Below are 24,634 nucleotides of genomic sequence, written 5' to 3'. Positions count from 1 at the left end.
CTTTCTGGAAATATTCTCTCCCAGCAGCTGCAAATGGCCTGGGACCTGCTGTCCCCACCTCGAGAATGGCACACTGCATTTAATTCTTCTATTTTTGACTTCATCTCTATGGATCAGAGAAGCACCTTGCTGTAGACTGATTGTAGAGAAGCCAGATTTCTGCTATAGAAGTGACAAGCACTAATGTATAAAATAAGGGCCATTTTTCAAAGAGTCCCAGGCTGGTTTGGGGTGGGGACATTAAAGCTCATCCAGTGCCACCCTGCCATGGCCAGGACACTTTCCACTCTCCCAGGTTGCTCCAAACCCATCCAGCCTTGGGCGTTCCAGGGCTGGGGAGGACACAATTCCTGTCCTGCTGTCCAGGCCAGGCTCAGCCTCTCCTCAGGAAATTCCATTTTTCCTGCAGGGCTCCGGGTGTGGAGAACCAACCCCGGCTCCGTCTTCGACTACGACCCCGCTGAGGACAACATCCAGTCCCGGAGCCTGCACATGATCTCAGGTGTGTCCCATGGGCTCCACAGGGAAAAACGGGATTTAAACTCCTGTGAGTGTGGTCTGGGTGCCAGACAGAGCTGAGACACCCCAAGGAACACAGGGGACAGAGGAGAAATCGACTGTAGCTCCTCACCAGAGTAACTCATGTTCAAAAAATACAGTAATAATCTTCCTACCATAAAATGATCCAACAGAGGCAGGAAGAGGATTGTTTCTATGAACCACAGCTGCCATGATACAGCCTGGGCTTCCTTTTGGAACTGATCAACAGGCTGCTCTCAGTGACTTTTTCTGACTCCTGTCTGAGAGGAAAAATACCTGGATGGTAGAAAATCGTGGGGTAGAAAAATTCTACCTGGATGGTAGAAAATCAGTGCTGTGTCAGGAAGAAAATCACAAGATAATTTGAATAAAACATTTGGAAGCAGCCAGGACTCGGGGAAAGAGGCTGGAGAAAGGAAAAAATACTGTGAATACTGAAGATCAGGATTTCATCATGGAATACTTAAAACAGCACAGGGAAATCCCACTATGGAACTATAAACCTACACTGGGATCGTGGGAAAGTTGAGCTTAGCAGGGCTGGGTTCTGTGAGGTTTCTACTCTGGGGTTGGTGATTCTGAGAGCCCCAGGGGTGGCTCTGAGAGCCCCAGGGGTGGCTCTGAGCCCCAGGGGTGGCTCTGAACCCCAGAGTGGTGACTGTCTGTCCCTGCTGTCCCCCAGTCCAGGCCCAGCGCCGCAGCCGGGAGCACTCGCGCTCTGCCAGCGCCCTGAGCATCAGCGGCGCGGCCGATGAGAAATCCGAGCCCTCGGACGGCACCGACCAGCGCCTGTCCTACTACAGCAACGGGGGCTTCTTCACTGCCACAGCCTCAGGTACAGGACACCCCTGGGGACAGACAGGGCCCCCAGCTGCTCCTGGGACTGCTCAGCAATTCCCAGAGCCAGGAAAAACCACATCTCCAAAGCGCTGAGTTGTGCACAACGAACAGCTGGAAATGTGCATTTTAAACTGATTGTGACCCCTCCCAGTGGCCACCCCTGATGGATCCTGACCAGCTCCATCCCAATCCCATAATAACCCCACACAATGATCTTTATCCAGCTCCATCCCAATCCCATACCAACCCCCACTCTCCCCTCCCTCTGCAGTGGGCTACAAGCAGGTGAAGACCATTGAGCTGCCACAGCAACGCTCGTCCTCGGTGGCCACCCAGCAGACCACGGTGTCCTCGGTGCCTTCCCACCCCTCCACTGCTGGGGTGAGTAACCCTGCTGATCCCCGGGGTGGGGACACAGCCCATGGGGAACACTAATTAACAGTGTTAATTGGTGACATTACAGTCCTTGGGGGTGAAGCTCTGGATGAAACCAGTGTGACAGGGACTTAAGTGGGACAGAGCCTCCCCTGTGCCTGGAAACTTGGAATTAGCACCTGGAAACCTTGAATGAGCTCTTCTTCCTACTCAGCACGTGAAAATTTAGGAGTGGGAAGAAGTGTTTTCATTCCGATTGCCTCGGAGTAAAGGACAGTGGGAATGGCATCGCCTCCAAAAACTGCTGGGAGGGAACAACTTCCAAGTTCCACTTGGAGCTGGTGGTGCCCAGGAGCACCCTGAGGCCACTGCTCAGGCTGTGGCACCAGCACAGCCAGGGCTTGTGGCACTCAGGGACCCAAAGTGCTCCGGGGGGAGAAGAATCCACAGCCAGATCTGAAGGAGCAGCCAGGCCCTGCTGTGACCCCAATTCCCAACCCCTGGGGTTTGGCCACGTCCCCCCTGGCCCTGGCAGGAGACATTCAGGGAGCTATGTTGGGTTTGGCCATGTCCCTTGTGTCCCTGCAGAAGAGGCTCTGAGCTGTCAGGGTGTGACCATGTCCCTTTTGTGCCACGTCAAAGTGTGACCATGTCCCTTCTGTCCCTTGTGTCCATTCAGAAGAGGCTCTGGGCCACGTCAGGGTGTGACCCTGTCCCTTTGTGTCCCTTCAGAAGAGGTTCTGGCCCATGTCAGGGTGTCACCATGTCCCTCGTGTCCCCTGCAAGGCTGTGACCCTGTCCCTTGTGTCCCTGCAGAAGACGTTCCGGGCCATGTACGACTACACGGCGGCGGACGCGGACGAGGTGTCGTTCAAGGACGGGGACACCATCGTCAACGTGCAGGCCATCGACGAGGGCTGGATGTACGGCACCGTGCAGAGAACCGGCAAGACCGGAATGCTCCCGGCCAACTACGTGGAGGCCGTGTGAGCCCAGCCCGGCCTGGGGCTGCGACACCTCCCCAGGGCCACAGCAGCAACAACTGCACAACAAAACACACCTGCAAGATTTGGTGACGTTTTAAAAAGTACCTCTAAGCACATCCTGCCAAACACTCCCAAATGTCTGGAATTTTCAACATTTCACTACACAACATCTCTAAAATTCCATTATTCAAGACTAACATGCTCATTATATAATTAATTCTCCCACTAAGAATTTTTTCTGGGTTCTAAAATGTTTGAATCACTTCCTTTTCCATTTAAGCTTTGTATTTCGAACCAGTTTATTTGGGGAGGGAAAAGCAACCACCCCTCTCCTCCTGCTTGCTGAGCTCTCATGAATGCATTCTGAAACTGTTCTGGGGGCAAAAGCTGTGATTTCTTGTAAATTAGTGATGAATAAAGCTAAGGTTTCTGCAGTATGGATGCACTCTGTGGTGCTGGAAAAGGGAACTGATCCCCCAAACTCCGCTGGGAAAGGAAGGACTCAGCTCTGGGGTTATTTCACACTTGAACATCATTTTTTGCTCATCTACTGCAGCACTTGGTAGCAGGCACTGCAGAGGCAAGAAGGGAATAAAAATCCCTGGATACTGCATCTCCCACAAACTAAATCTGAGTTAACAGCAGGGCTTGCAGCATCCCCCCTGAGGAATTCCCAGTTCAGAGGGAATTCCCAGCACAGCCAGCCTGGATGGGAAATGTCCTTCCCCAAGGCAGGAGCCAGGACTGGGATTAAACCCTTTCCATGGGTCAGGAACATCCCTTACCTCATGGGATGTAAAGCTGACCTCTCCTGAGGCAGATCTGGAAGCAAAATAACTCCTCAGAAAAGCAAGAAAAGCCACAGAGCTTCCTCCTGTAGCTCCAGGCTCTTTGTCCTGTCCCTTTTCTCCACCAGACACAAACAAGCCAAACAATACTCAGACTTTTGGGACCTGCTCCTACCTCACACCAGCACTGATGACTCCCCAAGATCCCCCCCAGCCTTGGGAATCCAAATTTGAGGGGAAGCTGAAGAGAGAAAAAAGCCCAGAAACCACCAAAGCACAAGGCCATGACCAAGTTTGGGATCTATTTGCTCTTTTATTCACCCATGTAAGTTCTAAAACCACCTGCAGCAGCTCCTTCCAATAAACATCCATCTGGATGGCTCCAGAACAATATATACAGATCAGAATTCCACAGGGAAAAACCTGGGAATTCCGGCTGAAGGTCTCCAAGAAGCAGCAATGCAGTCCATGCAATTAAAACTCCATAAATTATTACCCAACATCTGCTGTGAGTCTGTACACAATATACAAAGAGCTCTTGTCCAATCCACCCATTTCCCCATGGAAAATAAAACTCTTCCCACAAGGAGAACTGCTGCCAGCAAAGGCCATGGGGCAAAGCCTGGGAGGCTCTGCAGAGTCTTTCTCCTGTACAAACACCTCTCTCCTCAGCACTCCTTAGCTTGAGTCGTACAAAAATACATGGAAAAATAGATCCAGTACAAATCCCAGGCTCCTCCTGGAAGGAATCAAGCCCAGCTCACCTCACACGCGCTGCCAGAGCTGCAGCAGCTCCGAAGGAACCAGCTGGGGCAGGAGGGGAGCAGAGCTGGCAGCTGCAGCTCTCACCCTACAGCAAGAGTTTGCAGCACTTAAGAACACTTTGGATATGAAAAAATAATTTAATTACTCTGTTGGTTTGGTTTTTTTTTTCACAGTCTTTGCTATTGCACAGCTTTGTCAGGTTTTCTTTCACTGTCTGAAAGAAAAATGCATAGCAATCCCATAGAAACACCTCTGCCAGGGAGGAAAGAGTCCCACAAATTACAGGGGGGGTTAAAAAAATAACAAAAAAAAATTTTAAAGGAAAAAAAAAATAAAATAGAATTTATGGAGGTGTCAAAAAATATCCTATAGCACAAAATGCAGATTTTAAGGAGTAACTGAGCAGTAAGGAAAACGAGTGGGGGGAGAAGTGTTGTAGCCAAGTGCTCCTGACCGAGCTGTGGGCTGCAGCTACTCGGGGCCCTCGTGGGGAGGGGAGTGCCAGCGGGCCTGCAGGCTCCTCAGGATGCACGAGGTCATCCCTGCCAGCTTCTCCTGCATCTCAAACAGCTGCCTGCCAGAATAGCCACGGAGAACTTCCGAGCTCAGCTGGGCAGCCAGAGCCTGGATCTGCCCCAGGAGATCCACCGGGGGCTGCTCGCTGGGGCTGGTGCCTGTGTCGACCAGATCTGAAAAGGAGGGGAAAAAGTGCAGAATTCCAGCTGGTTTTGTATAAAATCACATCTTTGAGCAGCCTACAGAGTATTTATTCTGTGGGAAACATCCCCAGCAAAGGCACTCCACCCTACCCTTCTCCTTTGGGTGAGTTTTGCAGGGTTTGATCACGACTGTAAAACTAAACCCAAAAAAACCCCAAAAGGATGAGGTGTTGCCACCAGGAGAATGAAGAGAAGACAGCAGAACCCTCCACATCCAAAGCAAAAAGCCACCAGCAGTTACCTGCTGCAAGTTTTTCCTCATCTCCACTAAGAGATTTCTCCTCCACATCATTTCCAGGTTTTTCAGCATCTTCAGGCACTGTGCTTTCCTCCAACGCTCGAGATTTTACCTGGGCATTTGTTGGGGAGAGAAAACATTTTCAGATTGAAAAAAAAAATAATAAAAAATATTAAAATATATATATTTTAGCCTCATAATAAATCAAACCACTTTTCCTGTTAATAATAATAGTTTAACCAAGTTATCTGTATCTTGAGTCCATGGTACTGAGGCAGGCAGGGATTAGGTTTTAAAGTGCATTTTTTAACGAAGGAGGAAATACATCATTCCTCCTGCAGTTAATTAGATCAATATTGGCTTCCTGGGCCAATTCAACTTTAAATTCAAAAATTCAACTTTACCTGTTGCTCATGGTATCCTTTCAGAGCTCTTTTGACATTGGAGACTTTGGGGGAGCGGATGGGCAGAGTTTTGATTTCCAGAGCTGTCAGAGTGCTCAGGTCCCCCACGGTCTTGATGTTCTTGGCTCGGATCAGCTGCCCCAGGCCCCGGGCACTGCAGCAGGGGAGGGAAAATGGGTCACTGGAACAGAATCAGGGAATATCCCCAGCTGGAAGGGACCCACAGCATCATCAACCCAACTCCTGGCCCTGCTCCCCAGGGATGGGGAGCTTTTCAGTCATCAAAAAAGTGCCTGAAGAATTCCGAAACAGTGAAGTCTCTCCCTCACCCAACCAACCCCAATCCTTTTAGAGAATTCTGGCTAAAATTCTGGTTTTGTAGGTTCAGGAAGAAGTCAGTTTCTACTGAAATGTCACCTTCCAAAGAAGCCACTCACCAGATGTTGGATGTGATCTGAGGTAAAATGACATCCACAGGGGCTTTGCAGCCAGCCAAGGCAGGATACACAAATTCCGTAAGGCACGGCAGAGATTCCTTGGCCATTTCTGAGATCTGGGATAACACAAGGAAAGTGTTAAATTAACTGTCACACACTGAATACAGGAAAAAAAAAATAGAAGAGAAACATGAACTAAAGCACTTCTTACTAAACACTTCTTTGAGCTCTTAAATTTAAGGGTACGAGATCCTGGGGACAGAAATCCTTTGGTTGGAGTGGTAATGTGCTGGATAGAAAAAGAGGAAAAAAATATCTCAGGGAGGTAGGAATTCAGTTAACAGTAGGAATTCAGTAAACAGTTGAGATTTTAGCCCCTGAAACCTCAGAGTTCACTGGAGCTCACAGTAACAGAATGAGTCAGGCTAAAGCAGTTTTGTTTCTTACACTTCTGATCCTCAGCTCTTACAACTGTGTGTAAGTGACTACAAACATGCACCAAAGCCCTGCTATTCATGATAAATACACAAACACTCGGGGCACACAGAATGCTGTAACAGGATTTACCCTGACCTGCATGTTGGAGAGGATTTTAAGACTTCTGGAAGAGGGTGAGGAGTGGGATCTGAAGACAGGACTCCTCCTGTCGATGTCATCTGCCAGGCCCTCCTGAAAAATGGGATTTGCAAAAGAGACTCGACGGATCTGAGGAGGAGAGAAGGAGGTTTTAGAGTGGGAACTCAACCCAGCACAGCTCGGTGGAGTCAATCTGAGGAGACAGAAAAATTGAGTTTGGAATCACTGAAGCTCTGGAATGACAAAGGAAATGTTTCAGCCAAGGCCAGACTGTGAGGATTCCCAAAGGAAGCTCTGTGTATAACCCCAAGGCTGCTGCTCCTGGTTTTGCAGTGATGCAGGCAGCAGAACAGACTCTGGTGCTCTGTTTCAAAACAAAACCCCTCACAAAGCAAATCTGTCAGCACTGGCACGTTCCAAACCTAAACCTCACCTTTTCTCTAAGATTATTCACAATAGAAACCAGCAATTCAACACATCTGGAATGCCTGCAGATCCTCATCCCCGTTTTGCACCGAGTACCACACAATTCCCATGGAATACCTTATTGGCAGGGGACAGGGAATCATCCTCCTGGCTCCTCTTGACCCCTCTCTTCAGGATGCTGGTGGAGGGGGAGGCTGAGGGGGACCACGTGCAGCGGGCCTGGAGGCTGGTGGGGCTTTCAGCCACCTGCACTGAGGGATCCCCTTCCACCTTCAGAGGGGAATCCACACTCACATCTGCCAAGGCCACGTTTTCAGGCACTTTTATTTCAGTTTCCATCAGTTCCTCCTTTATCTCTTGATCTGGAACAACACAAGTTTCTCCAGCAGAGTTCTCAGCTTCTCCTTTATCCTCCTGATTTCCTTCTAGCTCCTCCATCTCTTTTTCCTCAGGTTTGCTGTCAACACTCACTTCCTCAGGCACCTCTTCCAGCTGTCCACTTTCATTTATTTCTTCCTTTTCTGCAGCTGCTGGTTCTTCCCCTTGGTCCCCTGAGTCCAGGCAGCTCTCCCTGGGCTCTCCAGGAACACTCTCAGGCAGAACCTGTTCTGTTTGCTCCTTCTGCTCAGCAGGTTCCTTTATTTCCTCCATGGACTCGGTGCTTTCAGCTGCTGAACCCTCTGGATTCTCTGCCTTCTCCTCCTCCACCACCACCTCGCTTCCCTGCAGGTTTTCCACAGCCATTCCCTGGCTGTCCAAGCTGAAGGTGGTGGGTTCCTCGGGAGGATGCAATGGAGTGCTCATGGCACACGGAGCCAGGGCCAAGCTGTCCTCCAGATCTGAGTGACCAGAAACATTCCCAGGTGTCTGAACTGGGGTGGTCTCAGGCTCCTCCAGCTCAGCAGCTTTCTCCTTTTTGGACTCAGTCAACTTTGATTCAGTCACCTGCTGCTTTGGTTTTTTAAAGCAGCAATCACAGCTCTTGATTTTTTTCACCCTTTTGCTTCTCTTGTTCTGACACTCAGGGCTTTGCAAAGAGGAGGGCTCAGCACCTGAAACATTTGCTGCTGCAGGTGCACAGTCCCCTGCGCCGCTCTGCTTCTCCTCTTTGCTCTCCTCTGCTGCTCTCTCACCCTGCTCAGACACACAGGGGCTGCTCAGTGACTCCATGGATGCATCACCCTTGCTCTGCCCCATGCTGCTGTCCTGCAGAGCACCTGGGACCTCGGAGCTGCTAGGCCCCACAGCTTCTCCAGCAGCTGCAGGGATTTCCTGCTTTTCCAGGCCCCCTGGTTCAGCTGGCAGCTCAGCACTGGTGCTGACCTCAGCATCACCTTTCTTTGTCTCCAGTGCACTCTTAGTTCCATCTCCCTGGGGAGATCCCTCAAGGCTCTGGCTCCCTGCCTGTCCCTCTTTCAATTTACCTTCCAGAGAATTACTTCTGCTCCTCACTTTCATGGGTTTTTTCTTCTTTGTGCTCTCCTCCTTGCCCTTAGAGCTGTCAGCCTCAGAGTTCTCTATGCTGGCCAGCAAACCTTGGGAAGATCTCCTGGTGTGGTACCGTGGGCGCTCCACCTTCTGCCCTGCTGTGCTGAGGCTGCCCTGACCTTCCTCCTCGGCCCTGGGGGAATCCTCTGCCCTCCTGCCACCCCTGCTCCCCTCCTCATCCAGGCCCCTGCAGGCAGCAGAGTCCTTGGAGCTCCTGTCCTCTGCCGCTCTCTCAGCTTGGCTGCTCTCTTTTGTGTTTTCTGTTTTCCCAGGGATTCCTTTCTGCTTTTGGGATCCATCTCCTTTCCCCTGGGACAGTTTCTTCTGCCCAGCTTTCTCCTCCTCTTTCCTCCTGTCTCTCTTTGGGAGCCCATCCTCCTTGTCCTGGCTCCCCGAGGAGCTCTCCACGGTCTCGGAGCGTCTCCTGGAGGAACGCCGAAGCTGTTTCTGGTGAGGGGACGCTTGTGGCACCTGGCTGTCCTCCCCTGGAGCCTGCTCAGAGCAGCTGGTGGTGTCTGGGGGGGTGTTTTCTTTCGAGTCCATGTCCAGCCCCTGGGCCTTTTCCATCTCTGCCACCGCATCCTCGGCTTTCTGGATGTCTGCGTCCGTGGAGTGCAGCGCCTGGCGCTGGCTCAGCAGGATGTGTTCCACATCCTCCAGCGCAGAGCCCAGCCCAGCGCTGCTCTCCAGGCCCTCAGAGGCCAGGGACTCCCCCAGGCTGCTCAGGAGCTCGGATTTACTCCCCTGCAGCTCCATCCTGCTCTGCCGGCGCGTCACCCTGCGCGTCGCCGCAGCCCCCGCCTCGGGCTCCGCTCTCGGAGCGTTCCCGTTTTCCTCTCCGCGTTTCTCGGCCTCGCCGCCGCTGTTTTCCTGCCTGGCTGCATCGGGAGCGCTCCCAGCCAGCTCCAGCCCCGAGTTCAGTGGGGCTGGGCTGAAGGGTCTGCTCTCTGCAGCCCCGAATTTCTCCAGGGTGATGAAGGACTGGCGCCGGCTCACGGGCTGGGGGGTGCCAGAGATGATGTCACTGGAGGCCGAGCTGTTGGTGGCATTTGAGGTGTCCTCCTTCTCTGCCGAGGTCTCCTGAGAAGCTGCTTCCACAGAACTTGTCTCCAATCCCTCTCCCATGGATGTTTCCTCTGGGATCATCTCGGCTGTCTCATTTTTGGCCTCCCCCTCGCTGCTGCAGGCTGGGCTCTCCTCTGAGGGACATCCCTCACTCCCTGCCTTTTCCTCCTGTCCCAAAAACATCAACAGCAAAAGGAAATCAAATCCTAGGAATCAAATGACACAGTTGTACTTGTCCTATGGATACAATAAAACAGTCAACTGTTACAAACATATATTTATTTCTGGTGCAGTGGACAATAACACACCCACAAGGTTTTTCTAGCCATCCTTCCTCCAAACGATTTACTATCTGTGTTTTGATAGGTTTATAAAAGACACTTTTTAAAACCACTTCATCCCAAAGCAAAGAACTCCAAAAATATCTGAAGTTGGGCTGTACTTTACCTGGTCTGATTGGCACTACAGTTAGCACAGCAGCCAAAAGGAATTTTGGATTTACAATCTTTACCCCAATAAAATACTGAGTGACCAGAACCTGCTCACATAAATCCTCCCATTCTGAAATCAAATACCCAATGATATTTGATTCCTGTCAGGAATAAATGATATAAAACAGAACACAGCATTGCTGTGGTGTTAAATTTTCTCTCACTTGGTGCTGAGAATGGAAAACAAACCACAAAACCTCTCATGTTAGGGCAGAAACTCTGATTTTAATCACCATCAGACAATGGGAAATTACCTGAGGTTTGTTTGCAGTCTCTTCTTTGGCATTTTCTACTAAAGGTGGCACTTCCCTGAAAGAGAATTATTGAAATCAGTGCTGCTGCCAAAGGAGAAACCTTAAATGACCAGAATTGGGCATTTCTACTTACAAAGAATCTTCCTGGCTCTGGCTGTACTGGGAAAACGAGGTGGTGTCCTGGGATGCATCCAAGGTGTTGTACATGGCAGGAATATCAGCTCTGGAACAACACCAGGAATGGCAGTTGGAATTTATTAATCTCCTTATAGCAGGGCCATGATTTTCAGCTGTATTCAATCCTTATTTTTGGGGAATAAAAGCTGTGATTGGGACCCCCACACTGCAAAGAATTCACAGCCACCCAAGTCCTGCTTACACTGCTTCTGCTGCCCAAGCACAGAAAACACTCCAATATTATTTTCTCACATTAAAAAGAGAAATTCTAAAGATTCTTTTGCAATTAAGATGAGTCTTGGGAATATCCTGATTCCTGAGATGCTGCAGACTCGAGAAATTATTTTTTTTAATTGTTTTACCCAATCCTTTCATTTCCATCATTTATGAAAAATGACAGCTTTTATTTCACACTGCAGTGAAATAAAAATTTTACTCGGTAGTGAGTCACCAAGTAAAAACCTGAACTCCAAATTCCCAAACTTCAAACAGACTAGAGAGTGTGTACTTCATCAAAAGAGGAAAAACAATTTCAAGAACAATTTGGTTGCTTTAAAACACCAAAGGAAGGAACTCTCTCAGCTTTAAACTTAGTAACTTGTATGGAAGAACAGGACTTAAATTAACTGTGGTGGAGTGAGAAACAGCAACTGAAGTTAAGTCAAGCTCAGCTCCTCAAGGGATGACATTTCACATTAAGTTTAAAACAATAAATGACAGACCTCTTTGACCTAAGCACTTCTTTCTGATGTTCTGTCAATATTCTTGGTTTTGTTTCTGGAGGAATAAACACAAAATCAACAGATTTCTCCTCTTCCAGAGGCGTCTCACTTGTTGTCTTAGGAGATGAAAATTCTAGTTTTAACTGCGGAAAAGATAAAAACCCCAAACCCTGGGTTAGGAACAAGAGAGGAACTGAAAATCAGGAATTTCTGAAGGACATGACCTATCTCTGTGAGGGATGTGCCAACCTCAAAACCCACCAAAACCCAAATCTGTCCCAACCTCCAGCCAGAGGGAGGAGTGAGGGGTTTTTTCTGCCACCCTCCCACCTGGTCTGACCCCTCCCCAAAACTCAGCAGAGAATTCTGACAGGAATATTAAATCAGGCTGTGCTGGGCAGCCTAACTTGGAAAGAAAAATGTTTCAGCATCCTGATTTTGTCCTGAAGATCCTGGATTTGATTCCAGGACACCTCTCTGGGAACACCTTACCTTTGCAGGTGTTGCTTGCACGTTGCTGGACTTGTCTTTGCCATCATTTTTTGGTTCACTCATCTGTGCCAATATTGAATCTCGTTTCTGTCCCACCTTCACCTCCATCCCACTTATCTTTGCATCCAGCTGGGAATTTTCCATCTGTTCAGACAAAACCACACTGAATGCACTGTGGGAAGAAACTCCAGGCTCACAAACCTACCCAGTGTTAATTTCTAGAATAAAGCCATCCCACACTCAGAGATTTCCTCTAAATTATCTAGAAGACAACTTCAAAAATTCATTATTTCAAATCAATTCTTAGAATTGAAATTTATAATATTATATGTATATTACTATATTATAGTTATTTATTAATTTATAAATAAATGATATTTTATTAGTATATTATTAATATTATATTAATATTATATTTATTATATGCAGGAGCTGCTAAGAACCAGCTGAGTCTTTTGGCAGTGCTAACCCAGCTCAGTTTATCCATTCTGAACATGAAACCACAATTAGATTAGGTCAATTAGATTAAAATTCCTAAAAAACCTGGCCTTTCACTCCCTTCTGAACAATCCCACAAAATCCCAACATTTTTATTTAATTTTTACCATGTCAGAGAAGGGGCCACTGCACTCCTCAGACATCTCAACGCTTTCAAAACCAGGCAGCAGCAGAGGGATTTTCTTTTTGGCTTGGCTTAACACAGACCTGCTCAACAACAACAACAAAAAAAAACATTTTAGATTTATGGGAGGGGGAAATGTGCAGAAAAAGAGCAGTTTAAAGTTTAAATAAACTATATTTTTATTAGTTTATTTATTTGGAAGTGAAGTTTATGTCATGTCTTTCCTCACTTAAATTTCCAATTAAAGAATTTCGTTCCTTCAGCAGACCAACAGTTTAATGAATTCCCATGGGGCAGATTAATTTTAACTACTTTTTTACTGATTTTTGCTTTGTTGGAAATGATTTCTTCAGCTTTAGCAGCTGAATTTGGAATAAGAAACAAACCAAAGAATATTTTATACACGATAAAAAGATCCCCCAGCTTGCACGAGGAACCAGAACCTTACAACACAACTTGTGAGCTCTTCCTGTGATGATATTGCAATAAAAATAAATAATATAAATATAATATAAATATACTATAAATATAATAAACATAATATTAATATAGTATAATAAATATAATTATAATGTAATATAATATAGTATAGCAAAATATAATATAGCATAATATAACAATATAGCATATAATATAATGAATATTAACATAAATTGCATTAATATTTAATTAATATTAAATATTGTATTTTATATTTCTATATGTTATATATTACTTACATAATACAATATATAATATATATTACATATAGTATAGATAATATAATAATTATATATAATATATAATATATCTTGTATTATGTAATATATTATATATTGTATATTATATAATATATATAATACCTTATATATAATATATAATATATTATATATAATACCTTCTATATATTATGTATATAATATTAGGTATTATATATTTTATATATTTTGTATTTAATTTTATCTAGTTATATTAATAGTTTATTAGATCCAACTATAATATATTCATTATTATTAATTGTAATTACTGACAATATATAATATAATAATCATATTCTAGAATTGCTATGATTATTACAATTAAATATTTATTATATTCTGTTATATTAATATATGATACAATTATTATATTATTATGATTAAATATTTAGTTATGATAGATTTAATTGTATTTATATATAATATAATGTATCAAAATTATTCTAATATAACTTAATTATATTATTACATTAATACAGCACATAGAACACTGTAATAAATAATAAAAATCAGTCTCTTACTTTAGCTGCTGTGGGTAGGTGAGGGAGGAGGCCTTGGCAAAGGTGCAGTTCCAGAGCTGGGCGCTCTGCTGGCGGATCTGTTTGTTCCTGTGCTGGAAGGCCACGCACAGCACGGGGCTGAGCTGCTGCAGGAGCTCCGAGTCACACGAGCCCGGGCAGTGGCACTGCAGGCACTGCAGGATCTCTGCCAGCAGCTTCTCCAGCTCAGGGAGAACAAAAAAACAAGCTGTTGGTTTTTTTTTTTAATCTAAATTTTCAACTAAAATCTGCAATATTTGAATTTTAAGTTGATTTTATGTTTTGTTATTATTACGGCTCGAAATGTCACATCCCATCAGTCCGAGAGCTGAGTGCTCCTCCCCACAAGGATTTAAAAATTAAATCTCTACCTTCATCACTTTTTTGATTTTTATTATTTTTTTAATACAGAAAAAAATGGCACAACTCTGCTGTTCCACATTTCCCCCAGCCCGTGATTTCTGTAGCAAATTTACCTTGCTGTTCAGATTGCTGTAGACTTTGGGTACCTCAGGGAGCCTGCCAAAACAAATTCAAATAATTCCTATTTTGTTGTCTCTCTTATGCCAAGCATAAAAATGGAACAGATCATAAATTCCAGCACTGCACACTCGTTTTAGTAACTTGATGGAATGGTGTCATTTGGGGATTAAACAATTAAACAATTTCCTGATGGAGTTAATTAGATTATCTTTTAAATTCCATGGAAATGCTGACTTTAAGAGAAAAGTCTGTGGTACAAACTTAGGTATAAACTTAATGTTTTTCTTATAAATTAACTTCTAATGGCACTCAATGCTCTCCTTAAACACATTTCCCAGTGTTATATATAATAATATATAAAAATAAATATTTGCATTAAAAAGCTGAAGTAGCACTAAGCAATTCCATCAACGAAGCAATTCTGTAGAAATAAATATATTCCATAGAAATAAATATATTTCATGAAAATTATATTCCACAGAAATAAACATATTCCATAGAAATTAATATATTCCATATACAAAAAAATCCTTAGGTACAATTAACCACAAAAATGTGAGGAAACTGCATTTAATAACTTAATTTATAAGCTGAAGAAGTTCCCAAATTTTTAGTTGCTTCCACATGTCTTCTTTCAAAAATATTTATCCAACTTCTCCTTTATCAGGAATAAATCTTAAAAAAATGATGCTCAGAAAAGAAACTTTTCCATTTTTATGAATAACTCCAAGAAAAAGTGCTCAGGGAAAAAAGCACCAAGCCAAGATTTTTTTTCAGTGTTTCCTTCTGCTTAAAAACTTCCTGGATTTCAGTGAGCATCAAGTAATTATCATAAATTTCCTATAAAAATTCTGAAGCAGTGGCCACTAGAAAATAAATTTCTATCAATAAATATATTAAATTACCAGCAGGTGGAAACTATAAACTTTTGAGCCTTGCAGAGATGGCAACAGAGTCACTCTGAAGGGATCAAAATTTGAAATACAGAGCTTTTTACAAGTCCTGTGAAGCCAGAGCTCCATCCCACACAACTCCAGAGTTTTTCCCAGCCATCCTTGAAATACTCACTTGTTTTTTTCAAAAAACACTGCCAAGGGCTTGGAAAAAATGGCAAATGTGGAGCCAATGAGTGAGGGCAGGGAGATGTGGCTGATGATGGAGTGCAGGGCAGCCAGCAGGGAAGGGCCCAGGGAAATCAGGGATTCCTCATGGATTTCCTTGGAGCTGAACTCGTGGAAGGAGTTCAGGAGCAGCAGCAGCAGCTTGAAGAGAGAGGCGAGTTTGCCAAGGGGCTCCTTCTTCTTCTTAGCCCAGTCTGTGGGTGTCTGGGGAGCTGATAGTCAAAAATTCAATTAAAATTCAATTAAAATTCAATTTTAATTTCAATAATTTAATTTAAATAATTAAAAATTTGGGGTTTTTTTCCTTAACCAACATGCCTGACAACAAAAGATAGCTGAACATTGAGTCTACGTGAGAGGCAGAACTTTGATTCCCAAACTAAATCTATATATAAATAGTTTAAAAATCGATTTAATAACTGAAGCACATTTTTAATGCAGAATTTGATTTGATTTCTGTTTTTCTTATTTATATTTCCGGCTGTTCAGACTCTGCTTTTAAGGTTTTGAACAACTTGAAAATAAACAATGACCACTCCTCAGATCCACAAATTCTGGAAGAGTGAACAGGAGGGAATGATAAATAAAATTTTTTATTAGTTTATTTATTTGGAAGTTCACATGATGTTTTTCCTCACCAACATTTCCAGTTAAAGCATTTAATTCTTTCAGCAGTCCCAACTCTGCATTTTACTACTTTAACCAACAACCATGGGGCAGATAAATTTTAGCTACTTTTTTATTGAATTATGCTTTGGTGGAAATTGTATCTTCAGCTTTAGCAGTTGAATTGGGAATAGGAAACAAAATAAAGAACATTTTGTATACAATGACCCCTTGCCTTCTGTTACACTCTCATTTTTAACCAACTCTTGAGGCCACACACAGAAACCCCAAAATAAAAGTATTTCCTTACATCTATTTTTGGGCTGGAATTTAGTGCCATAGGGTGCAAAGTTGATGCAGTCAACCATGACTGACACAAGGTGGGTGAGACCTTCCAGCATGGAAAACTCCTGAGGAGGAAACAGAGATCAGCAGAAACAGAAATCAGGAGAAACAGAAATGAGTCAGGAAAATCAGAAATCAATCAGCAAAACCAGAAATCAACCAGGAGAAACAAAAATCATCCAGGAGAAACAGAAATTAATCAGGAGAAACAGAAATCAATCAGCAGAGTCAGGAGAAACATAAATCAATCAGGAAAACCAGAAATCAATCAGGAGAAACAGAAATCAATCCTCAAAAGAGCAACAATGACAGAAAAAAACCATGTTGGGTGTTCAGGAGAGCAGAGAAACAACTTTTAATTAAAAAAATTAAAAGTTTTTTGTTCTACATGATTGTTCTACATGATCAGGTCTAACAGATAAAATTCCATTTTAAATACACATTTACATTGAGGATGAGCTTCCCAATTGAATAATTAAGACATAAATAGTGTCTAAAGCAGCAAACAGTGGCAGGCAGATGGGAAAAGGGGTCACATTTAGGAGAAATCAATAAAATTAAGGTTGAAGGGTCGCTTTGTGCTCATGACCAAAGCCTGGTTGCCAGGAAAGTCATTACAGGCACAACAATTAAGTTGCCATTAACAGTAAAAGCACGAATCATTTTTAGTGAATAGAAAAAATGATCCAAGCTGCTTTTTTCCACTCTCAATTCATCCAAATTCTCCTCACTAAGTCCAAACTTGCTTTAAAAGGAACATTGATACTGTGAGCTAAAAGAAGTTTCAATGTAACTTCAGAGAGAACTTTTAAATTGTTTAAGTTTGGCTTCTTTAGTAATTACTGGTTCTTGAAAGTGATGTTTATAACTAGGATACAGCAGCATCCAAGGTAAGTTACAATGATGCAATGCTCTCAATTCCAGGTTTTTTAATTCCATTTTTTTGTTTCTTTCACAGGATTTTCTTCCAAAGTGAACTTTAAGCATGAAGGATTTTATATCCCAAAGTAAATAAATGTTCATCCCCTTCCCTTTGTGGTGTGGGTTTGGGAATAGGCAATTTAGGTAACAAAAACACTGATTCTTTCAAAAAATCTGTCTTTTATACAGCTTTAGGAGTAAAATCCTTAAATTTTAGTGTACAAGGCTGGTGGTTCCATGTTCCTCCTTCCTAACTCCAGTGCCTGGGTTTGTGATATTTGTAATTTCACATTTCCATTTCACCTGGAAAAATCCCATTTACTACCACCATGACACTCATTAATCATTATTACAAATTAAAAGACAAATCTAAAATCTGCTTAACTATTTGATTATTTAAGCTTTCTAATTATTTTTACTCCCTTCTTTCATTTTTCCACCAACTCCTGTTCAGCAAAAAGAATTCTTCAAGCTTTAAGTCTCACCCAAACCACTCCACACGACGGAAATCACCGCGTTAGAATTTACAACACGTTTTTGTATCTAATTTAGAAGAGATCTGCTAAATCATATGTTTTATACTCACTACTGGAGTTTCACCTTCTAGCCCAGATATTATTTTGGCACAAAGTTCTTCACAGCACAGGTTTTCTTCTGCTGTTGCAACCAGAGCAGCACAGCGAGCAAAAGCTCGATACAGGTCTGACCAAGAGCGCAACAAGGATTTCAAAGTTGGCTTTAACAACAGAGAGAAAAAGTTGATAAATATCAATATCTGTGCACAGAGGGAAAACTTGCTTTGTGTTTTCTTCTTCTGTCAAAACCTAGGGAATTCTTTAGGGTTTTAAGTTGGAGGTTTAGGGTTTTAAATCGATGGTAGAATGTAGGCGTTGTACTGAACCCCAAACCCAGCTGAGTGAACCCAAAGTCAGCTCTGAGAGTTCAGGGATTTTATAAATCCATATAAATAAATCCATATAAATGTTTTCAATTCATTTGATTCATTTGGTGTTACCTGTGGGAATCCCTGAGTGGGGAAAATGTGGGATACTGGCAGCAACAAAGCACTGTACACAGCACTGAAGTTGTGTTCCAGGGCGTCCCCCTGGTTCACCTCGTTATTCTGCAACAAGAAAAGAGTTTTATGGTTTAAGATTATTCGTTTCTTCAAACTTGTGAACACTTGGCTTGTTAAAAAACAGTTTTTACCACTTTTCTCCTAAATTATCTCCTAAATGAGCTGGGAGAAGAGCTGCTGAAATCTGCTTTTATGGAAGAGCAGTTTAAAGTTTAAATAAACTAAATTTTTATTAGTTTATTTATTTATTTGGAAGTGTCCTCTCCAAATTTTGTCTCAAACCAGGCCGTTAATGAAGCTGCAAAATTGGGATGACAATTTAATCAGGAACAATTAGGCTGCTCCTGATTCACTGTCATCAATACAGTTTGAAATCAGGTATTCTGCTCTTTTCAAGAATTCAGGAGGATCCTGACAGAAAAGGGTAAAAAGCTCTAAATGCCAAAATCCACTCCAGGAATGAAACCATTCTGTTAGGAAATGTCTGATGCATTTCTCACTTATTTCAGCTGCAGGAAATGATGACCACACTTAAGAGAATAATCTTGGAAAGGGCTGGGATGGATCTTAAAACTCATCTCATTCCAACCCCACTCATTTCATCCCACACTTTTCCTCTATCCCAGACTGTCCCAGCCTGGCCTCGGACACTCCCAGGGATGTTCAAGGCATGGGAAGGCAAAAAAGGTCACAGAGCAAAGGACCATAAGGAAATGGTTGTTAATCAGGCTGTTGTTAATGAGGTTGTAATGAATTTTTAAGTCAGTGCTTGTTGCTCCAGGATGGGATCAGGCTCTGACTTGGCCACAGCAGCCCCTCCCTGAGCACTCTGAGAATCTGCACTACAGAGCCTGCAGCAGCAGCAATCATCTTCAGGGACATTTTGCTTCCTGGACACCAAATTTTACATTTGCTGATCAATAACACAGATTGCAGGAAGGAAAAGCTTCTCTGGGAATTCCATTCCAACTCCTCCCCACCCTCCCAGCCAGGAATTCCCAGTTCCCAATATCCCATCTGTCCCCAGTGGGAAGCCATTCCCTGTGTCCACGCTGCTGGAAATATTCACAGCACCTAAAATTTCATAAATTCTAGGATTTTTACATCTAAAGAGGATTAATTCCTTCAGCAACTCCTACATTACAATTAACATATTTCTAGTAAATAAACTGCTAAATCTCTTCAGTATTATCATTTATGTGGCTTTTATTACATTGAAGATGGCTAACATGAGTAAAACTCTGCTCTAATTACATCCTGAAAATCCCAGTCTGGGATTTATTTTATTTTCCCACCAAGCAAACCAACCCATGGTATTTATAAGTTATAAAATAACTTATTTAAAAATAACTAATAACTTTATTTAACAGCTCCTGCAGGGAAGCTTTCCACGGTTTTTACCAGCAGGATTATGCCAAGATATCTAATTTCAGTATCACTTCAAGACATGGAATTCCTTAAAAAAAATCAGATAAATGCTCAGCAAAGTTCTCCTGTGGGGTTCTGGGAGCTGGGAAGAGAACCAAAAACCACTGATTAACGAATTAATTACCTGATTAATCCACTCAGTCAGAGGATTGACAACAATACTCCACATCCTCCAGAGGTGCTCCTTGTCGCCCACCTGCTGTGCACTCTGATCAATGACACAGAGCACAGACTCACTGAAAGCCAGGGCAGAGGTGGGCCCAGACAGGGCAAAACCCACCAGAGTTTCCAGAATCCCAAAGAATCTGGGAAAAGAAATTCCACAGGTAAGAGATTTTTGGTTTTTTTTTCCAGCTGAAATTAAGAGGACAAAAAAAAATAAATAATTGTGTGGTATTTTCTAAGGGATGCTCAAAGCTCCACGTACCTCTCATCTGTCACACAGCATTCCAAGAGATTATTATGGAAAGGCAGCTGGATTAGGAACAAAGCTGGAGTTCCCTTGGGAGAGAAATTGAAGAGGTTAAAACAACATTGATCAAATGAAATGGCTGCCTCACCTCCACAACTATTTATTATTATTGTGTTTAACCCTGAACCAGAAACTCACAATTATTCAAAGTTGTCCAAAATTGTCAATTCTAACACTTCAACATAAAAGGGGAGAGAAAACTATAAATAAAATATATTACATAACTTTATATATATTTTAGAGAAGCAAATTGAATTTTTAAACTTATTTTTTTTTAAAGTAAGAGGGGAAACTGGAAACCCAAGATGCTGCCAGACCCTGGGATTTGATTATTTCCAGTTTACAGCAAGAGATCTTTTGGGCAACTTCTGTTCAAATCTTACACAAATATTTAATATCTGCCAATTCAAACTTCAACTAGGAGCACACTCCTTCCTACTCAGTCTGCTCCTCTCCAACCAGAAATCCCCCAAATTCTGCATAATTTCAGCCTTTTTTAACAGTTTTTTGTGATTATTTTCTAAATATTTTCTCTGTTCCTCCCTTCTGATGCAGCACACAGAATATGATATTAATGAACACCAACCCTTTATCTGCAGGAACTTCATTAATTAGAGACAATTAAATTACTCCTCAGAAGTGAGGCCTCCAAACCAAATCTGTGGAATATGAAATAATTTCACTTCCCAATACCTTTCAGCATTAATAAAGTCCCAGAATTAATTCAGACTTACATTTAAAAGATCCATATCAGCAACCTGATAAGCTGGGGATCCCAACACTTTGGAAGGCAACTCCTTGACAGTGATATCGATGAGAGACTAAATAAGAGAAAAAAAGAAATATACATTAAAATATACTTTTTTCTGAGGGTTCAAATATTTTAAGCAACACCACAAATAAAAGCAAAATTGAAACGATTCCCTTCAGTTAAAATCCAAAAAGAATTCCATCAAGAAGGTCTCCAAAGTGTTTTTTTGAAGCACAGGAGAACCATGCAGCCAATTCTGCTGCTAAATCTGGAAATGCTTTCCAAGAAAAACTTACCAGTATTTTCTGCACAGGCAGAGAATTTGATCTCACGGTGTTTTTTAAGGCCTGGAGTAACATGGTCAGTATTTCTGAGCCTTGCTTTTCTTTTTTATTTCCTGGAATAAAGAACATTTCCAGTCAGAGCAGAAGAGTCACTCTGAGCATCATTCAAACTTTCAGTGCAAAAGCAAAAAAAAAATTCTGTGTAAATTTGTAAAAATTTACCAAATACTTCAGAGATTCAGTGCCAATTCTGCTCAGAACATAAATGAAATCTCAAAGTTGAAATAAAAACCTCCAAGTTTAATTAGGAAATGGAAACACCTTTGTTTCATTAAGGATTTGAATTTTGATATGTTGAAGTCGTGGAATTTTGTATTCATCCAAAGAATGATTCTTCATTTTCTGTTCGGTTTGCAATATAAAAGTTTGTATTATTAAGAATATTTTGGACTCTCTTCAGGACCTTCCTTGGATAAAGGACATTTTTTTAAATAGGAAACAACTTTTATACATCTGCAGACACTACAGTTTACTGTGGAACAGAATTTAAATGAAGAAATAAAGGCACCAGAGTCAAAAACTTTTAATTTTTTGTCTCCATTCCTCAATACTAAAGACTTGAGGAGGGGTTGTTTCTCTTTTGAAATTGCTTTAAAATAAAACAGAATTACTGATTCAAACTAAACCCAAGCAATGAAGCATCAACAATTTGTGGTTTAGTTTAAAAATAAACCACCTCTGACTGGTGAGCAATGCCAAATTAAAGAAAATGACCCTTTTTACCTGCTTCAATTGCTGTCTTTACATATCCATTTATGTCCTTCCAGATAACATTCAGCAAACAATCTGCAAGGTAACAATGGTTTTATTCAGTTTGCAATAAAAACATTCAACAAAACTGCAGCTAAAATACAAATTGGGTTTAAGGACATGTTTTGATTTAAGCCAAAACTCAAATTTCAATGCAAGTCAGACCAGTTCTATTTTTTATAACATCAGGATATCACACAAAGTGCTGATTTCTTATGTTTCCCTTGCCCACTTGATTTCCCAAGAAAATGTTTAAATTTCTTACCAGGAACTTCTTTTCCAATGGCAACAAAGCCATCCTGAACAGCATTTATCAGAGTGCTGGCATGCTTACAAAAAAAAGAAGGGCTGCTGATCAGTGGGTACTGGAGAGGCTCTGCAAGAACAAAAAAAACCAAAACACATTCCATAAACCTGTTACTTTGCTGTTTACTGGGAAAACAAGCCTTAAAAACAATCAAGTATTTGTGTATTTACAGCACTTTTAACATCAAATTGTCTTAAAGATGACAACACTTAAAAATAATTTTACACTTATGATTTTAAATCGTTTAATTCCTATAGACAAGATTCGCAATTGTGCAAATACATTTTTTAAAAAATAAAAATATATAAAACTCATATACCTAAACTAAGCACGAGTTTGTTCTGCTTAGCAAAATCCACCACTTGTGGTCCCATGAGGAAGTGGAGCAGCATTTCAATTCCCAGGAGCTGGATGGAAGGGAAGAGCACCACTCCTGCTGTGCTGCTGTTCAGGGCCATCCTGGGCGTGCCCGGGCTCACAAATGGGAAAGGACCTGAGGGAGAGGACAGAAATCAGTCTCACATTCCAGGGAAAAACCCCAAATTCCCCAGGAAAGACAAATCCTGGAGTGGTGCTGGTTGAAAGGCAGCTCTGACAGCCAGCTTTCTCAGCTAAGTGGGGTTTGCCATCACAGCCATATTTTTTCCATGTTTATCTACCCCAAAATTGTAAATTCTGGGAGACCACATTTTATTTTGGCCCCACAAATCTCCATGGAAGCTGTGGGTACACAGTCACTGAACTCTTGTAGAAATCTGCTGCTACAGAACAGTTTCCATTGGAAATTGTCACCTGGAACAAAAATTTAAGAGGTCTTGGCAAAATATTTTTGACCAACTCAGCTGTGATCTCACAGAAGGAAGATGAAGTGTTTTTAGGAAAGGAACACGGGAAACTCCCCAAGTCCAGGACATCCCTAATTACAGCAAAACTAATTCTCCTAATTAAAGAGAATTCTCCTCCTAAAAGAGGCTCCTAATTACAGCAGAACAGAATGGCACAAGCCATGGATGCCAGGCCTCCAGAAAGGGAAGAAAAACCAGGAGTTCTTTACTGGATATTTAGATATAAAGCTCCAATAGATGTGGTTTCACATGTAGTTAAAGGATTCAAATTCCTGATGGATCATCATCACTGGGCAGGGTTAGATGGGATATTGGGAAGGAATTCCTGGCTGGGAGGGTGGGGAGGCCCTGGCACAGGGCTTGGAGCAGCCTGGGGTAGTGGGAGGTGTCCCTGGATGAGCTTTAAGGTCCTTTCCAACCCAAACTATTCCAGGATTCTCTACTATTCAGGCAGAAACTAAAAATGCCACAGGAATAAAAGGGCACATATAAATAGCACATGTATTAATATATGAAAAGTAAGACTTCAAACCAGAGCTCCCTTGCAGCAATTCAAGACATTAAAACTGGACCTCAAACTGTGATTGGCACCATTTTTTAAACTTTAAAAAATGACTGCAACGGCCTCATTTTACCCAATATAAATCACAACCTCTGAGCCCTGCAGCGACCACAAAGAAAAATCCCTCTGTTTTCAAGAACAATAATTACAAATGAAAAAGCAGAAAGGTGAGAAACAGAACAGATGAGTCTCTGCACCTGAAATGCAGCTGGAAATTTCAACAGGTTGATGTTTCAGTACCTGATTTCTGCCCAGGGGTTGCTGAGCCCAGGCTGGGGTTGTTGGGGCGTGAGGGCGTTCCTGGGAATGCAGCAGCAGGATCCACACTCAGGGTACTTTGGATTAATGGGACACAAACCTGCAAAGGGATCCCAGCAACTGCTAAAACACGTGCAAGCCATAAAAAAACTCATTGCAAATATCACAGACTGGGCTGTTGTTCACAAATCAAGAGTTTCTGGGTACTTATAATGAATTAGAAATGTTTAATCAAACAAAAATTCCTGCTGGGTGCAATATATTTTAATAACCCTAAGAAAATCCTTTTTCCTCCCTTTACTCCCATCTTGAGGATTAATTTAATGAAATGCAGGTGTTGAACAGAAACAGGTCCATTCCACTTACAATGTGACTAGGAATGAAACAACAGCATTTTTCTTTCTATCTTCCTAAATATTTATGGATTTTTTAATCACTTTTCCCACGGCAGCCTTTTCCAAGCCCACACTTCCTTAGTGAAGGGAGAAAAGAGCTTTTATTTGTCAGATTTCTAATCCATGACTGCACTCAGGGGACATTTTCAGAGATGCTCACAGGACATTCCCACACTCTCTCCAATATTTTGGGGCTGTGAATCCCAAATATTCCTTCTACACAATCTGTAAGTCACACACAGGAACAAACTGGTTCCTTGAGGGAGTTTGATTTCAGCACCAAGGCA

General features: G+C 42.3%; 2 protein-coding genes across 33 annotated transcripts in view; one reads left to right on the top strand and one right to left on the bottom strand.

The window, feature by feature from the left end:
- The window catches only part of NEB (nebulin), a 96,448-nt gene extending 93,270 nt beyond the window's left edge, over positions 1-3,178 (top strand). For all 29 annotated transcript variants that reach the window (XM_086897958.1, XM_086897980.1, XM_086897979.1 and 26 more), the window contains 4 exons: positions 410-502; positions 1,223-1,375; positions 1,652-1,761; positions 2,572-3,178. In XM_086897958.1, coding sequence (XP_086754084.1) covers positions 410-502; positions 1,223-1,375; positions 1,652-1,761; positions 2,572-2,745 — 530 coding nt within the window. In that variant the 3' untranslated portion in view covers positions 2,746-3,178. The remainder of the gene's footprint in view (positions 1-409; positions 503-1,222; positions 1,376-1,651; positions 1,762-2,571) is intronic.
- Positions 3,179-3,822: 644 nt separating this feature from the next.
- The window catches only part of RIF1 (replication timing regulatory factor 1), a 29,356-nt gene continuing 8,544 nt past the window's right edge, over positions 3,823-24,634 (bottom strand). For 2 of the 4 annotated variants that reach the window (XM_086897981.1, XM_023931426.2), the window contains exons 10-35: positions 23,935-24,052; positions 22,607-22,780; positions 22,246-22,356; positions 21,954-22,016; positions 21,183-21,283; positions 20,870-20,956; positions 20,091-20,164; positions 19,788-19,968; positions 18,173-18,280; positions 17,744-17,893; positions 16,202-16,301; positions 15,233-15,497; positions 14,158-14,200; positions 13,664-13,866; positions 12,389-12,488; positions 11,784-11,927; positions 11,292-11,434; positions 10,526-10,615; positions 10,393-10,447; positions 7,212-9,815; positions 6,666-6,797; positions 6,304-6,381; positions 6,093-6,208; positions 5,656-5,809; positions 5,255-5,363; positions 3,823-4,983 (exon numbers count right to left, since the gene is read on the bottom strand). In XM_086897981.1, coding sequence (XP_086754107.1) covers positions 4,766-4,983; positions 5,255-5,363; positions 5,656-5,809; positions 6,093-6,208; positions 6,304-6,381; positions 6,666-6,797; positions 7,212-9,815; positions 10,393-10,447; positions 10,526-10,615; positions 11,292-11,434; positions 11,784-11,927; positions 12,389-12,488; positions 13,664-13,866; positions 14,158-14,200; positions 15,233-15,497; positions 16,202-16,301; positions 17,744-17,893; positions 18,173-18,280; positions 19,788-19,968; positions 20,091-20,164; positions 20,870-20,956; positions 21,183-21,283; positions 21,954-22,016; positions 22,246-22,356; positions 22,607-22,780; positions 23,935-24,052 — 5,721 coding nt within the window. In that variant the 3' untranslated portion in view covers positions 3,823-4,765. The remainder of the gene's footprint in view (positions 4,984-5,254; positions 5,364-5,655; positions 5,810-6,092; positions 6,209-6,303; positions 6,382-6,665; positions 6,798-7,211; positions 9,816-10,392; positions 10,448-10,525; positions 10,616-11,291; positions 11,435-11,783; positions 11,928-12,388; positions 12,489-13,663; positions 13,867-14,157; positions 14,201-15,232; positions 15,498-16,201; positions 16,302-17,743; positions 17,894-18,172; positions 18,281-19,787; positions 19,969-20,090; positions 20,165-20,869; positions 20,957-21,182; positions 21,284-21,953; positions 22,017-22,245; positions 22,357-22,606; positions 22,781-23,934; positions 24,053-24,634) is intronic. The other 2 variants (XM_086897982.1, XM_086897983.1) reach the window with 1 other exon arrangement.

The sequence above is a fragment of the Cyanistes caeruleus genome, chromosome 7 (assembly GCF_971803275.1).
Source record: "Cyanistes caeruleus chromosome 7, bCyaCae1.hap1.1, whole genome shotgun sequence".
In the NCBI taxonomy this organism is placed as follows: Eukaryota; Metazoa; Chordata; class Aves; order Passeriformes; family Paridae; genus Cyanistes; species Cyanistes caeruleus.
This window is presented reverse-complemented; position numbering and strand designations above follow the sequence as displayed.